The 18,739-nt window shown below is 41.3% G+C and overlaps 1 protein-coding gene across 1 annotated transcript in view; it reads left to right on the forward strand.

The window, feature by feature from the left end:
* The window catches only part of CTNND2 (catenin delta 2), a 1,126,037-nt gene that overhangs the window by 846,865 nt on the left and 260,433 nt on the right, over nt 1–18,739 (forward strand). The window contains exon 11 of the mRNA XM_069556073.1: nt 16,961–17,174. Within this exon, the coding sequence (XP_069412174.1) occupies nt 16,961–17,174 (214 nt within the window). The remainder of the gene's footprint in view (nt 1–16,960; nt 17,175–18,739) is intronic.

Genomic DNA, 18,739 nt, shown 5'->3' on the forward strand with positions numbered 1-18,739 from the left:
CAGAGTTAACTTAAACAAATGATGAGATGCGGGAAATCAAGCATGCCTGTTACACTATCCATTCCCAGAAAAGGCGTCAGATGTTTGGTAACCAGAATATACCTCTGCATAATCCATAAAGCCTTTTTGATGCTATCAAGTTAATTTTCTTACCTCATTGCCAAAACTTCCTATGCACCCTCTGCTCAAAAAGCATGAGCCAGTCTCCAGATGGTGGCACTTTACCTTTTCCTTGTTCAAATGGTTTTTCTGCGCTAGCCCCGTGCCGGGCCCTTTGTCTGAATCCCAGCACTTCCTGTGTCCCCCCTCTGGGAGGCGCTGTCTGCAGACACATGTCCCTCTCCTTGCCTCCCATACTCCTCACCTCCCACTGCGGAGCCCTCTTCATGGCCATCATCCATCCATGTAAGCTGCAGGAATTCTGGGCTATTGCCCACAGAAACTTCCTACAAGCGTGTAGGTGTGTGTTAGTCGCTCAGGTGTGTCTGACTCTGCAACCCCATGGACTGTAACCCACCCGGTTCCTCTGTCCATGGAATTCTCCAGGCAAGATTACTGAAGTGGGTTGCCATTTCCTCCTCCAGGGGATCATCCCATTCCAATGAGGTCTCCTGCATTGCAGGTGGATTCTTCACGTCTGAGCCACCAGGGAAGCCCCCTACAAGTGTCCCATTCCCTTAAAGTCAGTGATTTAAAAATAAAACTCACAAGTCTTATATTCTGACTTCATTAAGTGTCCAAGTCTGATGATAAAATAATCGTTATAATAACCACCCCCCTCCCACCCCTGTCTTTGGGTAAGATGTACCACCAAGAAGATGTACCACCATCTAACACACTGATGCCTACTCTTCACCTACAACCCTACCGTAGCTTGTCACCCACTTTATAAGCGTGGACTTCCCCAAGCATTTTAGAATTTAGTCATGCTCTGCACTGTACAGTTCTCTCCGGGGTGACTGGTTTCATGCCCTTCCCAGTCTCCTTGGGAAGTGGAGTGGGGGATTACTTCTGGAAGAAATAACAGCTGCATTGATTTTTAGAAATTTAAAACTGGCAAACTATACAGTCTAACAGTCTTTAAATAAGCTCGTTAAGTCAGCATCATTCCCATCTTCTTCAGAGTATATCCAGTACCCTAGTAGCCAAAAGCCCCCAGATCCTGCCCTGGAGTGACACCACACAGCTGTCCCCCCGGTCTCGTCTCTCCTCCCCTCTACTCTAACCACGCCAGTCTCCTTGCCCTTCCTTGGGGATCCGCCGTCACTCCCTCACATTTCTGGTCTCTGCTCAGATGTTTCCTGATCATGGTACCCTGATGGGCCCTGTACAGTGCCTTCCTGCCTGCTCTATCCTCTTTCTCTTTCCCTATTTTCTAGCTGGTTCTTATCACCAGGGAAGACCTGGGGTTTGAGGGGCTTAAAGTTTCTACAATTTGATGGATCTTCTTTAAGAATCAAGATTATAACTAGAAAATTGCTTGGTCTAACTTGAGCTAAAGCTGCCTCTGTATTTCGCTCGTGACATGATCCCATAGCTTCTTTGCTGGCTTCTTTAATTTCTGATTCCTCTACATATATGTAAGCTAGAGTAGGGTTATAGGGAAAGAGCAGGTATCAGTGTCTTGCATGGTGGTACATCTTCTTGCACCCCAAATTTTGGGGTACAAATTTACCCAAATATTAGGGGATTGTTATTATTATTACTATTATATATGTACAGATACACCTCTGAGTCCAGCACCTGGACACACTATGTATTCCATAACCATTAGTCAAAGGGGGACTGTCCAATCTGTACAACAATGGAAACTTTGGGCATAATATTTGTGGGCTAGCTATATTCACATCCTGAGATCTTTTGACAATTTTTAACTAGTTGTTATACATCTGCTTTACACAGGTGTGTTTTCAACATTTATGTACATTCATCTAAAATTCTCTTTTGAGATGCTGAACAGTGTCTGAATTTAGCACTGTCACTCACAGTATGTTGGATTCAGTTCAGTTTGGAACAAAACAAGGGAGACTTTTATTGGAGGCATTCTTTGTAATTGTCACTGCTTAGTGATTTTGTGATTTTGTATCCTGTATCTGCAAGGACAGCTCAGAACTTATGTCAGGTAATGGAAACCCTTAGGCATATTTGGAACAAGTTGAATGTGTCTGAATGGTATCTTTAGAAAAGAAATGGGTGGAATCACTTAAAATTCTTGCTTGTGAAAAAAAAAAAAGGAAAAGAGGGAGCCTTTCCTGAGCACTCTTGCAGAATAATGTTGAAACTCGCAGCTATTCTGAGTGCCCAGGAGTGTTTGTGGAGGATGTCAGCTCCCAGCCTCCAGATGGGCAATTCTGAGACCCCTTTTGACCTCCTGCCCGCTTCATTGGTGGCTGCAAGGTTTTCAATAGAGAACCCCACTGCCAGTCTATTTAGACTATTTCATTCTGCTATTGGGGAACGTCTAGGAAACTTCTCTGCTCATGATCGCAGTTAACAAGAGGGGAATTTTAAGGGCCAAGGACCCTGGTATGTGTAATTTATTTGCAATGATTCAGGTGCTCTTTTTTCCCTCTTAAAGTGTCCTGTAAAATGTATCACTGAGTATAGCAATGATTCACATTCAAACCAGAAGAAAGGGCTTTACCCTCTTGCCTTTATCTCTTTAAATGATAGGATCATGATGGTGATGAGAATATAAAAGTTCAGACTGCTCTAAAATAGATCTTTTCAGAGATTTTGATGCAAAATTGTGTTCTTTAACCAGAGATATGAACCTTTCACTAATATGTAACTTGTACAATATCAGTTACTTCTCTTAAAATTGATGGTAGTAGAAGAGGGAAAAACTGCTCAGATTCTCTCCTTCCAGATGTTCATTTGTTATCTGCTCATGAGGTTACTCTTAGATGGTCTTTAGGTAAAGGTCAATGGGGTGGGAGCTGGACTTGGAAATATGCCCAGGGTGACAAAAAGAGTAGGAATATGGGGCCTTTTGGATTAGAAAAATAAGGGTAATTAAATAACAGTAATAATGTATTTATTGATTTCTTTATCCATTCCATGTCAGTTTAAAAAACCAAAGAACTTTGTACTAGACACAGAGATAAAACCAAAACACCTGCATGTCCCTTGCTGTGGCACAAGTGGCATCTGGGAAAATCTACATGAAACTAGAACCTTCTGGCTGTATGTTTTGACACTGGTCACATTTTTTATGTTTATTAGAGCTAATTTGTTAATAAAACCAAAACATAGTCCTTCTCTCTTTTTGCCTAATAATTTTGTTTCAGAAAAAAAAAATTCTCTTTTTCCAAGAACTGGTATCCCCTCAAAATTGTTTGAATGCCTTTTTTTTCTGGTCCGTTAAGTTACTATAACAGGAAAAACTATTGCATTTTTGTTTTTGAAATATAGGCTAATTAATTCATTGTACTTTCCCTGGAAATATATCTAGCAAAATATCACACTTTGATATTACTTTTGATGCAACAATAATGATGCAGCATGCAACACACTTTGATACCAGAGAAGGCGATGGCCCCCACTCCAGTGCTCTTGCCTGGAAAATCCATGGACGGAGGAGCCTGGTGGGCTGCGGTCCATGGGGTCGCTAGGAGTCAGACACGACTGAGCAACTTCACTTTCACTTTTCACTTTCATGCATTGGAGAAGGAAATGGCAACCTACTCCAGTGTTCTTGCCTGGAGAATCCCAGGGACGGGGGAGCCTGGTGGGCCACCGTCTATGGGGTCGCACAGAGTCGGACACAACTGAAGCGACTTAGCAGCAGTAGCAGCAGTACACTTTGATACTACTTTTCACATGACCAGTGTAACTCACACAGTTCACTTTAGAACAAGTATATCCCTTATAATCTTAGTAGTTGTATATTAGATTGGAATAATGACATATTTGACAATATTGTTTATATACAATGAAATTGATGAAGTTATATCTTTGAGTTGTATGCCTTTCACTAATTGTATCATATATTGTACGAGTGCATTATTAAGTCATATATTGACCAGACAATAAGTCAGTTAAGATCTTTAACAAGTTGATACAGTGTGTAGTTCCTTGGCACATCATAGTTATTAAGCTCATTGTTAAGCAATTCGTATTTGAGATTTCACTTAACCCTGAAAACAACCCTATGGGACAGGTTCACATTTTGTTTATGTCTTGAAGGCATTTAAGTGACTTGCCACCAGGGACACAGGTTTTACGAGAAAGAGGAATGATATGAACCCACTTGCTCCAGCTTTAAAGCTAGCACCACCAAACACTGACGTGGACCCTCTTTCTAAAACATAATTTATAAAGAAGAACAATGCATCTTGGCTTACCTCTTGAATGGAGAAAGTAGATCAATTCCTACAACTGTAGAGAGAGATATATTTTCTCTCAAAATTCTCAAAAATAGTTACTACCATAAGACTAAGCAAGATATTGACCTTAAAGAATTGTATTTCTGTTTTACTCAAAGGCAAGTACATGTCCACGCATCAACTCAAATTATACACAAACTCCGCTTGTTTAACTGACTGTAATATAAAGACCAGGGGTGGAGCTCATTGAGGTAAAATATGCATTGATATTTTACAAACTGTTCAGATCAGTCACTCAGTCATGTCCGACTCTTGCAGCACGCCAGGCCTCCCTGTCGATCACCAACTCCCGGAGTCTACTCTAACTCATGTTCATTGAGTGGGTGATGCCATCCAGCCATCTCATCCTCTGTCATCCCCTTCTCCTCCTGCCCCCAATCCCTCCCAGCATCAGCGTCTTTTCCAATGAGTCAACTCTTCGCATGAGGTGGCAAAGTATTGGAGTTTCAGCTTCAGCATCAGTCCTTCCAATGAACACCCAGGACTAATCTCCTTTAGGATGGACTGGTAGGACCTCCTTGCAGTCCAAGGGACTCTCAAGAGTCTTCTCCAACAATATAGTTCAAAAGCATCAATTCTTTGGCACACAGCTTCCTTCACAGACCAACTCTCACATCCATACATGACCACTGGAAAAACCATAACCTTGACTAGATGGCCCTTTCTTGGCAAAGTAGTATCTCTGCTTTTGAATATGCTATCTAGGTTTGTCATAGCTTTCCTTCCAAGGAACAAACGGCTGCAGTCACCATCTGCAGTGATTTTGGAGCCTAAAAAAATAAAGTCAGACACTGTTTCCACTGTTTCCCCATCTATTTTCCATGAAGTGATAGGACCAGATGCCATGATCTTCTGAATGTCGAGTTTTAAGCCAACTTTTTCACTCTCCTCTTTCACTTTCATCAAGAGGCTTTTTAGTTCCTCTTTACTTTCTGTCATAAGGGTGATGTTGTCTGCATATCTGAGGTTATTGATATTTCTCCTGGCAATCATGATTCCAGCTTGTGCTTCTTCCAGCCCAGCATTTCTCATGATGTACTCTGCATAGAATTTAAATAAGCAGGGTGACAATATATAGCCTTGACGTACTCCTTTTCCTATTTGGAACCAGTCTGTTGTTCCATGTCCAGTTTTAACTGTTGCTTCCTGACCTGCATATAGGTTTCTCAAGAGGCAGGTCAGGTGGTCTGGTATTCCCATCTCTTTCAGAATTTTCCACAGTTTATTGAGATCTACACAGTCAAAGGCTTTGACATAGTCAATGAAGCAGAAGTAGATGTTTTTCTGGAACTGTCTTGCTTTTTTCAATGATCTAACTGATGTTGGCAATTTGATGTCTGGTTCCTCTGCCTTTTCTAAAACCAGCTTGAACATCTGGAAGTTCATGGTTCACATATTGCTGAAGCCTGGCTTAGAGAATTACTTTTGAGCATTACTTTACTAGCATGTGAGATGATTGCAATTGTGTGGTAGTTTGAGCATTCTTTAGCATTGCCTTTCATTGGGATTGGAATGAAAACTGATCTTTTCCAGTCCTGTGGCCACTGCAGAATTTTCCAAATTTGCTGGCATATTGAGTGCAGCACTTTCACAGCATCATCTTTTAGGATTTGAAATAGCTCAACTGGAATTCCATCACCTCCACTAGCTTTGCTCATAGTGGTGTTTTTCAAGGCCCACTTGACTTCACATTCCAGGATGTCTGACTCTAGGTGAGTGATCACACCATCATGATTATCTGGGTCATGAAGATCTTTTTTGTACAGTTCTTCTGTGTATTGTTGCCACCTCTTCTTAATATCGTCTGCTTCTGTTAGGTCCATACCAGTTCACTTTCATCAAGAGGCTTTATCGAGCCCATCTTTGCATGAAATGTTCCCTTGGTATCTCTAATTTTCTTAAAGAGATCTCTAGTCTTTCCCATTCTGTTGTTTTCCTCTATTTCTTTGCATTGATCGCTGAGGAAGCTTTCTTATCTCTCCTTGCTATTCTTTGGAACTCTGCATTCAAATGGGAGTATCTTTCCTTTTGTCCTTTGCTTTTTGCTTTTCTTCTTTGTACAGCTATTTGTAAGACTCTTCAGACAGCCATTTTGCTTATTTGCATTTCTTTTCTATGGGGATGGTCTTGATCCCTGTCTCCTGGACAATGTCACGAACCTCTGTCCATAGTTCATCAGGCATTCTGTCTATCAGGTCTAGTTCCTTAAATCTATTTCTCACTTCCACTGTATAATCACAGGGGATTTGATTTAGGTCATACTGAATGGTCTAATGGTTTTCCCTACTTTCTTCAGTTTAAGTCTGAATTTGGCAATGAGTTCATGATCTGAGCCACAGTCAGCTCCCGGTCTTATTTTTGCTGACTGTATAGAGCTTCTCCATTGTTGGGTGCAAAGAATATAATCAATCTGATTTTGTTGTTGACCATCTGGTGATATCCATGTGTAGAGTCTTCTCTTGTGTTGTTGGAAGAGGGTGTTTGCTATGACCAGTGTGTTCTCTTGGCAAAACTCTATTAGCCTTTGTCCTGCTTCATTCTGTATTCCAAGGCCAAATTTTCCTGTTACTCCAGGTGTTTCTTGACTTCCTACTTTTGCATTCCAGTCCCCTATAATGAAAAGGACATCTTTTTGGGGTGTTTATTAGTTCTAAAAAGGTCTTGTAGGTCTTCATAGAACCATTCAACTTCAGTTCTTCAGTGTTACTGGTTGGGGCATAGACTTGGATTACCGTGATATTGAACGGTTTGCCTTGGAAACAAACAGAGATCACTCTGTCATTTTGAGATTGCATCCAAGTACTGCATTTCAGACTCTTATGTTGACCATGATGGCTACTCCATTTCTTCTAAGGGATTCCTGCCCGCAGTAGTAGATATAATGGTCATCTGAGTTAAATTCACCCATTCTAGTCCTTTTTAGTTCGCTGATTCCTAGAATGTTGACATTCACTCTTGCCATCTCCTGTTTGACTGCTTCCAGTTTGCCTTGATTCATGGACCTGACATTTCAGGTTCCTATGCAATATTCCTCTTTACAGTATCGGACCTTGCTTCTATCACCAGTCACATCCACAACTGGGTGTTGTTTTTGCTCTGGCTCCATCCCTTCATTCTTTCTGGAGTTATTTCTCCACTGATCTCCTGTAGCATATTGGGCACCTACTGACCTGGGGAGTTCCTCTTTCAGTGTCCTATCATTTTGCCTTTTCATACTGTTCATGGGGTTCTCAAGGCAAGAATACTGAAGTGGTTTGCCATTCCCTTCTCCAGTGGACCACAATCTGTCAGACCTTTCCATCATGACCCATCCGTCTTGGGTGGTCCTACATGGCATGGCTTAGTTTCATTGAGTTAGACAAGGCTGTGGTCCATGTGATCAGATTGGCTAGTTTTCTGTGATTAAGGTTTCAGTGTGTCTGCCCTCTGATGCCCTCTCAACACCTACTGTCTTACTTGGGTTTCTCTTACCTTGGACGTGGGGTATCTCTTCACGGCTGCTCCAGCAAATAGCAGCCGCTGCTCCTTACCTTGGATGAGGGGTATCTCCTCATGGCTGCCCCTCCTGACCTCAGGCGTGTGGTAGCTCCTCTCGGCCGCCGCCCCTGACCTCGGATGTGGGGTAGCTCCTCTTGGCTGTTTTTGCGCCGTCGCAGCCTGGCGCTCTCAGTTGCTGCCCCTGACCTTGGGTGAGGGGTAGCTCCTCTCAGCCATGCTTTTTACAAACTGACAACCTTGTAATTTCTGGTGAGGTTCACTTACATCTGGTTAAGCCTCTAGTTTCAGATCCACAAACTTTTTATCTTCCAGTAGCTTTTTAAGCAGAGGAAGTTATTTTTTCTACATTCATAATGAATATAAACAACTCTATCTATTAATTTTTTCGTCTAACCAATGCCATTGAAAGTAATAGTTAATCGGAATTTTACCAAAGTCACGAAGTCCATAGGATTTGTATTTAGTCAGCTTTCTATAAACCCCGTCTCAGACATTACGACTTGATCATAAATGTCAAGAGCCAGAGGAATTACTGTGTTGGTTGTCCTGCAGATCCAGCTTAGTTTCTGTCAGCACTAAACCAGAAGCACAAGTGGCGCTAGTGAGTAAAGAACCCGCCAGCCGATACAGGAGACATAAGAGACTGGGGTTCCATCCCTGGGTCAGGAAGATCCCCTGGAGGAGGCTATGGCAACCCACTCTAGAATTCCTGCCTGGAGAACCCCGTGGACAGAGGAGCCTGGTGGGCTACAGTCCACAGGGTCACAAAAAGTCAGACACAACTGAAGCGACTGAGCATGCGCACAGAAGCCCAGAGATACATCCATTTCGCGTCCAATGGACTAGATCCCAAAAAGGCAGAGAAATGTATGCCCAGGTCCTGACCTGTTGCAGGTCCTTCTCTCACCAACTAGTAGGTTACAAAAGGCTACTCCAGCCTCTTTTGATTCTAGCTCCAAATTCCTCTCCCTTTTAAATGCAAAGTAGGTGAGCAATTTCTTTTGTTCCCATGAACACTTAGAGCCCATGCTCTCAGGGTCTTGGAATCCTCAAATAAATTTTTTTCTTTTTAAATTTATTTATTTTTAATTGGAGGATAATTGCTCTACCCTGTTATCTTGGTTTCTGGCATACATCCACATGAATCAACCATAGATATGTCGACTGAAAAAGATGCCCAACTTGAGAGTTGCGAAGTAAGTTTGATTTGAGGCAAAATGAGGACTGCAGCCCTGGAGATAAGGCTTCGCGTAGCTTAGAGAGACTGCTCCAAAGAGGCAGTGGGGGAAGGTCAGTCTCTAAGTGACCTTAGATATTTTGGTGATCTTGGTGAAGGAGGTCAGTGCAGTCACGTGCTTACTTTACAAAAGGTTTTCTGCTAGTCATGAGGAGCTGATGTCACCATGAAGGAATTTAGTGCTTTTCTAGATAGGCAGAGATTCGCAGATCGGGATCCTGAAATCAGTTCCCGAAAATATCCAACTATCTAATAAAGACCTGCTCCATCAGATTCCCTGGAGCACAGAGTGCCTCATCCACCCTGAAGTCCCTCAGCGGGTGTTGAAGGTTGGTAGCTGCAGCAGCACAGAGTTGGTTCCATCTGCACAGAGGCAGGTGACGATTGCCCTTGTTGTTCAGTTGCTGGCAGTGCTCTTGGCAAGGCCCGTTTCTAGTGGCCAGGTAGACACATGTCCCCTCCCTCATGAGCCTCCCTCCCTGCCCACCCCATCCCACCCCTCAAGGCTGTCTCAGAGTACCAGGCTGAGCTCCTTGCATCATACAGCAAATTCCCATTAGCTCTCTCGTTTACACGTGGTAACCTGTATGTTTCAGCGCCATGCTCTCAATTCGTCCCACCCTCTCCTTCCACCACTGTGTCCATAAGTCTGTCCTCTTTGTCTGTGTCTCTTTTCTTGCCCTGAAAATAGTACCATTTTTCTATAGTCCATATGTGTGTAATATATATGTGGAACAAATATATATATGAAATATATATAATATAAAACAAATATGATACTTGTTTCTTTTTTTTCTTTCTGAATCACATCACTCTATATGTGATCACAGGCTCTAGGTTCATTCAGTTCTAGTGAGGTGGATGAACCTAGAGCCTGTTATACAGAGGGGAGTAATGCAGAAAGCAACTTTTAAAAGTCTGTTTCTCCATGCAGACAGGTACCTCCCATGAGGAATTCTGTCCCCTGTTAACTTTTCAGTCCCCTATACATCATCATCATCATTAAAGTTTTATGAAGCCTGTCATGAACGTACAACTGCTGCTTTACTTGGATGTATTTCTAAATTATTCATTGATGATGATGCCAGTTTAATGATAATAGCTAATTCATTTGGTAAATATAGTTTATTCTCAATAAATACAGATAAAGCTCAGAATACTAGATCCATTAAATGGTGAAGCCTTATTTTTCTTGCAATGAATGATGTTGTATTACTTGCATTTTCCTTGTATTTAATTTAATTGCCCAGCCATTTGTTTCCTGAATTAAAAGGGTTGTATGCCTCATCATGGAAGGGCAAGGAAGAAAACCACATCCTACTCCTGGATGATGTTTAGATAATTGTAGTCCCAGAATTTAAAGACAACGTGTACCCCAGTGTTCATCACAGCACTGTTTACAATAGCCAAGACATGGAAGCAACTTAGATATCCATTGGCAGATGAATGGATAAGAAAGCTGTGGTACATATACACATTGGACTATTACTCAGCTTTTAAAAAGAATGCATTTGAATCAGTTCTAATGAGGTGGATGAAACTGGAGCCTATTATACAGAGTGAGGTAAGTCAGAAAGAAAAACACCAATACACATATATGGAATTTATAAAGATGGTAACGATGACCCTATATGCGAGATACCAAAAGAGATACAGATGTAAAGAACAGTCTTTTGGATTCTGTGGGAATCCAAAGGCGAGGGTGGGATGATTTGAGAGAATAGCACTGAAACATGTATATTATCATATGTGAAACAGATCACCAGTCCAGGTTTGATGCATGAGACAGGGTGTTCAGAGCTGGTGCACTGGGATGACCCTGAGGGATGGGATGGGGAGGGAGGTGGGAGGGGGGTTCAGGATGGGGGACACATGTACACCCATTGCTGATTCATGTCAATGTATGGCAAAAACCACTACAATATTGTAGAGTAATTAGCCTCCAATTAAATACATTTTAAAAAGAAAAGAATTTTAAAAAATGAAAAGAACAGTACAAAATTAAAAAAAAATAAAAACTCTTTAAACAGTGGATTATATGGCAAAAGTGTATAAGCTCTTTTCATTCTTCCCTGGTGCAAACTGAGTGAACTTTCACTGATTCTTTGCACATGCCTCCCAGTTTTCATCCCCAAGAGACTATCTGCTGCTGCTAAGTCGCTTCAGTCGTGTCCGACTCTGTGCGACCCCAGAGACAGCAGCCCACCAGGGCCCCCTGTCCCTGGGATTCTCCAGGCAAAAACACTGGAGTGGGTTGCCATTTCCTTCTCCAATGCGTGAAAATGAAAAGTGAAAGTGAAGTCGCTAGGAGAGTGAAGTCGCTCTGTCGTGTCCGACTCTTAGCGACCCCATGGACTGCAGCCTACCAGGCTCCTCCGTCCACAGGATTCTCCAGGCAAGAGCACTGGAGTGGGTGCCATTGCCTTCTCTGAAGAGACTATTCACATTAGGCTTAAGAAGGTTCTCTTTGTAAACAACCTAAAATGACAGACAGCAGGGTATAGTTTTGCTTCATTTGATTGGTTAATTCATTTTTATCTCCCCTGTGTATAGAGTTCATCAGCTTCCATTTTCCTTATTTCTTATTCACTGCTCTCTCCATCTAAATTCCTGAAGTTCACAGCTAAGCAGAAAAATAAATGTGAGCTACTGACATAGGAACTAGAGTGGACTATATATCAAATAATTGTTTAATAAAACAAATATAAAATCATCTAATTAGGTTATATATGAAAAGCACTTCCCACTCATTCCCTGTCAAGTTCAGGAAAAGTGGGAGATGTGAGATTTGTTCAGTCCAGGTCCATTTCAAGCTATTGTTGCCCTATATGTATTGTATTATTGATAGTTTTTTGTTTCAGCTATTCATATTAATGTAAATAAATTGGAATCACACAGTCAGAATGAAAAGAGAAAGAAACACAACATTAAGATACAGTTGCAGTCTCGTAGGGGCTTCTCCAGTGGCTCAGCAGTAAAAAACCTGCTCGCCAGTGCAGGAGAGGCACAGGGGATGTGGGTTGGATCCCTGGGTCAGGAACATCCCCTGGAGGAGGGCATGGCAACTCACTCTAGTATTCTTGCCTGGAGAATCCCTTGGAGAGAGGAGCCTGGCGGGCTACAGTCCATGGGCCGCAAAGAATCGGGATACAGCTGAGCAGCTAAACATGCACACACATTGTAGTATTAACAGAATGCCCAAGCGGAACACTGACAGCTCCAAGTGATGGTGAGTGTCTGGAGTGACAGAAACTCTCATTCAAATGCAGAATGATACAGACACTTTGGAAGACAATTTGGTGGTTTCTTACAAAAATAAACATCTTCTCACTGTCCAACCCAGCAACAGCTCTCCTTGGTATTTACCCAAAGAAGTTGAAAATTTATGTCCACACAGAAATTCACACACAGATAGCAGCTTTTACAGCAACTTTCTTCCTAATTGCCAAAACTCAGAAGCAACCAACGTGTCTTTTAGTAGGTGAGTAGATCAATACGTTACATCTAGATGGTGAAATACTATTCATTACTAAAAAGAAATGAGCTGTCAAGCTATGGAGGAATCTTAAATGTGTGGGCTGGGTGAAAGAAGCCAGTCTGAAAAAAGGCTACTTACTTGGTGATCCCAACTTTATGACATTCAGGAAAAGGCAAAACCATGGACACCATAAAAAGATCAGCGATTTCTCCAGGGGTTAGGGAGGAGGGGTGATGGGGGGAGGGATGAGCAGGCAAAGCAAAGAGGACTTTTAGGGCAGTGAAATTATTCTGTGTGATACTGTAATGGTAGACACCCAAGAGTGAACCCTAATGTAAAGTCTGTACTTCGGGTTATAATGGTGTGTCCGTGTAGACTCACAGGTTGTAACAGATGTATGGCTCTTGGGGGGATGGTGATAATGGAGGAGGCTGTGCCCGTATAAGGACCGTGGTATATGGAAAACCTCTGTTCTTTCTGCCGGATTTTGTTGTGAACTTAAAACTGCTCTAAAAATATACCATCTTTCTAAAAAATTATATATTTTTTAATTTTTATTTTTACTTTATTTTACTTTACAGTATTGTATTGGTTTTGCCATACATTGACATGAATCCACCACGGGTGTACATGCGTTCCCAAACATGAACCTTTCTAAAAATATTTTTTAAAAAGAGAAGGAAACCAATATATGATAAGCACTGTAGCATTCTTTCATTCATCTGATAAATATTGATTGGCTCACTACCATATGACCGGCATCCTTCTAGTGGATTTGATATTCTTATATCTCATGCAGATTGGATATAATATTATGTAGTATTTTGTTGACTTTGTTTTGGTAATATTAAACCTGGATTCCCTTTAAGATTTGACTTGTGAGGAATTCTGCATGATGATGAAGGGAGGAAGATGAAAGGATACATTGGTCTCAGACGATACTGAGTGGACCCCAACCAGGGCCTCACCTATTGGAGGTGAAGTGACTGATGGGGAGAATTAAAGAAAAATAGATCTCTGGCCATTTAATGAGAGAGAAGGTAAAGGTGCCTTTTCAAAGAAGAGACTTTCCCCTGATCATCTTTTGGAAAGAGCTGGACTGTCTTGATGTTTGCAGTGGGTTTGTTTGGAGCCTTATGAGAGTTTAAGGTTGGAAACAAGAAGAAGCTAGAGGAATCGGATGCCAGGACAAGTGGAAGGGAGAGAGGACACAGGAGAAAAGCAGAAGGGCAGTGAAGAAGGCAGCCTGCAGATCCATCCACCCCACCCAGAGGTCCTGCAGGGAATGAAGACCCTGCAAGAAAATTGGAAGTCTGCCCCGTGGCTCCTTTTCTGGTCCTGCTGGGAGCGGAGTGGATCTGGGAGGAGGCAGAACCAAGTACCATCACATTTCACACGTGTGAACATTATCCCTGACTGATGTTTGTCTTCAGAAAGCTGAAGTAGGGTTCTCCCTTATTAGATAATATTCAACCCCGAGAAAAGTTTTTTCTTGTTGTTGTTGTTGATTTTTAGTATTGGTGATCCAGTGACCCTCAAAATAAGAGCAAATGAAAAAGTTTATCATCTTACTTGTGTTGCTCTAATTAGATTAAAATAGAATTGAAGATTTCATTATACATTTGGGTATATGGCATTAATTAGGGTCACACTGAAAACATCATTGTCTCATGATACCATTAAGAAATGATATTGCCTTCACTTTGAATTCATTTTCCCTTTTAAATCTTTAGAAGAATGTTTTAATAGCTTAATTCATGAAGTTATATGAATGGGAAATAAGGAATCTTAACTATGATATACAGACTAACTAAGGTAGAGAGAGAGATAGGTTTACTATTACTGTTTACTTTATACATAAGCATTCAATGAACTGTATGAATGGCTCTATTACCTCTTTTACAATAGCTTCATCATTATTAAAATAGTTAAACCTAGATAAGTTGTAAAGTACACACATTCAAAGACACACACATCAATAAAATGACATTCATAGTTTAACCTTTTCATACAAATGGGAATAAATGGGTGTTTTAAAGCTCAGATGTATATATGGGACATATGTATATAGTGATAGATTTCATCTCTCTTGAAATCTAAAAATATTTATCAGATAAACGAAAAGCCAAGCAGGACCAGGGTAAAACTGTAAGTTGGGGAAAGTTGTTCTTTGAAACTTTCTTAGTTTATTCTGTTGACCCAGTGATCCTTTTAGCCATTTCTCCCCATGCTGGCACCGCCGCAGACTGTAGGGCACCTCAGGGACTTAGGTACCTGTCTCTGCAGCCCTGGCCCCTCTGAGGCAGAGGCAGGATGGTGGGGGAGGGTGGCGGGTGTGTGGTCAGCTCCTCTGTCCTCAGTCCTGATCTCACTGGCAGTGTAATCCCGCACTCGTGTTTTCTAAATTAGGAACTTCGAGCCCATGGATTCTGGGAGGATTTCAGCTTTCTCTGTTTCCATTTGGTTGATGGATAAAAACAATTCCTCCAGGCATATTCTGAATCATGAGATGGTCCACCTTGTGTGTGAGATGCATGCATTTATTTGTAAACGGGTTTCAAAAGAGATGCATTGGCCCCTTGGAGACATTCTGAGATGTTCACAAGCGTTTTTGTTTGTTTTTTTTTTCCTTCAAGGAAGAATATTATTCCCTTTTTAAAAGCTGATATCAGCTCACCTGACAAAGAAATGTGCTGTAACAAGTAATACATGCTCCCCCCGCCATTTATTCAGATACTTACCAAGTTTCTATTATGTGCCTGGCACTTTGCCTAGGGATGGGGATCCATCAATGAACAAAGCAAAGATACTTGCCTTCCAAGAATGTACATTCTAGCAGAAGACAGACAATCACAAGAAACATTATAAAGACGTTAGGGCCCAGCAGGACTATGAAAGATTCTGTAATAGATTAAGGTGAAAAAAGCCTGCTAGGTTAGGGAGGTGGTGTGGTGCACATGGCAATTTTAAATAGTGTGGTTTTGGTTGGAGTAGCCTTGTAGACAGCATGGCATTTGAGAAGCTTTGAACGAGTCCAGGGATCTAGCTCTGTGTCCCTGCTCATCTGTGGGATTAATCAGTGTTTTTATAATCAGAAAACTAAGTAGGAGGACTTCCCTAGTGGTCCAGTGGCTAAGACTCCATGCTTCCACTGCAGGGGACATGAGTTTGCTCACTGGTCAGGAAACTAAGGCCCCCACATACTGCTTGGTGCAGCCAAAAATTTTAAAAAAGGAAGCCAAATAGGAAAGATGCCAGATTATATCCATTCATGCCAAATTAGAACTCTTCAACCCTTAAGGGATATTGAAGTTATAAAAGAAAAGAATTTGAGTGAGTTGTATGTATTCTTTTTACAAATGCAGCAATATTCAAATATACCTCTGCCAATGAAAACTCCATGAAATGGTCTATATGTTAACTAGACAGTTTGTTTGCAGTTCAAATTTTTAAATGGGTCTAGAAATTAGACAAGGGGCTTCCCAGGTGGCGATAGTGGTAAAGAACCCACCTGCCAATACAGGAGACATAAAAGACACGGGTTCAGTCCCTGGGTTCGGAAGATCCCCTGGAGGAAGGAGGGGCAACCCACTCCAGTATTCTTGCCTGGAGAATCCCATGGACAGAGGAGCCTGGAGGGCTACAGTCCATGGGGTCGCAGAGAGCTGGACATGACTTAGAGACTTAGCAGCAGCAGCCAAGAGAAGACCCATCTAGAAACATTGCAAAGTTTTTCTTCATTTACTCATTCAAACATTGTCTTTGATTAGAAAACCACCCAGATTAAATGTTATTTTTTGTTATTAGGCAAATGCCTAAGATCAGCAGAACATACCTTTAGTGTGTAGAACAAGTGTCATTGTGAGTGACGTTCTTGTTTTCCGGGTCTTCTCAGATGAATAGCCTTGTATGACTTCTGCTTTCTCATTTGGCTTCTGGTTCCTTGGAAAGGTTGGGAGCATCTCCCTATTCTGCATAATTTTCACATTGTGTACATCAATCCTGCAGCCCTTTAAGACAGTGGTTACATTTCATAAGTCTTAGGAGTGAGATCCTTTTGCCCGTCTTGTCTGCCTCATGCCCTGAGTATGTAGCATATTTTTATAGAGAGAACACCCATTAGGAGGTTAAAATCATCTTTTCAAAATTCTAAGACTTGAAAGGAAATGCACTTGAATTTTTATCAGGAGGATATGAAAATAAGTAAAAGCAATAGAATCTAAAGAGAAGAATAATTTGTTTTCTTTTCCCTTTGCCAAAGGCCTTCCGCTCAGTGCAGTGAATTGTAGCAAGGACCTCATAGGAAAAACCCACTGGGGTTTAAGTAGTAAAACCTTCCTCTCTCCTTCGCTTCTCCAGATAAGGAGACAAGGGGGCATCCAGCTCCTGGTGGACTTGCTGGACCATCGGATGACTGAAGTCCACCGTAGTGCCTGTGGCGCCTTGAGAAACTTGGTGTACGGGAAGGCCAATGATGACAACAAAATCGCCCTGAAGAACTGTGGCGGGATCCCAGCCCTGGTGCGGCTGCTCCGCAAGACCACCGACTTGGAGATCCGGGAGCTGGTCACAGGTCAGAATTCTTAGTAACAGCATGGCTGATGCTCACGATAAATTTCCTATCATCCTGCATGGTAGCAATGTGCTAGCCAAGTGTTTTGGTCCTGGCCTGTCCAAGAGCTAACCACACCAGTCATCCTGGGAATAAATATTTGCATGTTTGCAAATGACAGACTTAAGTAAAAGGGTATCAGATGTCATGCTGGTAGATGCATCATGTTAAATAATTAGCATCCGATAAACATGGCCCTCCTAAGATTTTTGACTGCCTTTCAATCTTTGTCACTTGGTTAAAAATTGACATCTTAAAATACCCTGAGTCATCATTAGAATGACTTTAATCATAAGTGGTGAAAGGCCAAGGGTTTGAGTTATTGGTAATAAGGTATATAATACTGTGCTTAGCAGCAGAGAGATTATTGTCCTGAACAGTTAATTTCTTGAATAAAATATTGAAGCCCCCAATTTATATAATATTACAGGTTAAGCAGTTTTCTTTCTAAAGTGATCATGAGAGAAAGCCTTATCCATGAGCACAGGACTTTTGAGTTTCAAGAAATGAACATAATTGTGATAACTATATTACCTTATAAAGTCATAGGATTAATCCATGAGATTATGTAAAGCCTTTAACACATACCTTCATGGAATATGTATGGACGTAGGAAGCATTAGTCATTTACTATTGCCTCTCACTTTTTTAATGTGAAGTTTTACTTGTTGAGGGGTCTAAGGTTGTTGGTAACCCCAGTATGGAATTTCTAATCACTCTTCTCATTATACTGAGTTGGCCAAAAAGTTCTTCCAGGTTTTTCGATATTGAGTTTTATGTATATTCTGTAAGATGTTACAGAAAAACTTGAACAAACTTTTTGGCCTACCCGGTATGTAACGTATATATGTTATATATCCAGTATACATATTGCTATTGCTGTTCTTTGGGATATTTCATTTTTGCTCATATTTCGTTTCCTTTTCTTTGGATTTTTCTTTCTCTAGGTGGTAGATTGTCTGTGTGGGAAGAAAAAACGTGTTGTGAAGTGTTGTCATGTTATGATAGCAGTGTTTCACGCTGAACTAACATGGGTGACGTGGTTGGGGAAGGACAAACTCCTGTTGCACATATGCACACATTTTTACTCCTTGAAGCAAGTATTTGTCAAGAGGATTGCAAGACTGATTCTAAAAAAAAGATCTTTTAAGTACCACAATTCCACTGACTTTCTGTCTCCACGCTAAAATTTCCCTGAAAAAAAAGAAAAGAAAATACATTACTGAAGCTAGAGTCCTAAATATTTGTTCATTCTTGGGTCAGGACTCCCAGCTTCAGCATATTGTCTTTAATTTAGCATCCTTTCCGATCATGGGCACATCTCCTTTATGTTCTTAGCTAAATCAGAACTAGACTCTCAGATTTTTTTCCTTGTGATTTTTCTTTTCCTTTTCTTTTGTTTTTTTCTTTCTCTAAGTGGAAGATCATCTTTGTAGGGAAAAAGATGTTGCGAAGGGTTGTTGTGTTATGATAGTAATCTTTCACACTGAACTAGCACGGGGTGACAGGGTCAGGGAGGGACTAAC

Source organism: Ovis canadensis, chromosome 16 (genome assembly GCF_042477335.2).
Source record: "Ovis canadensis isolate MfBH-ARS-UI-01 breed Bighorn chromosome 16, ARS-UI_OviCan_v2, whole genome shotgun sequence".
Lineage (NCBI taxonomy): Eukaryota > Metazoa > Chordata > Mammalia > Artiodactyla > Bovidae > Ovis > Ovis canadensis.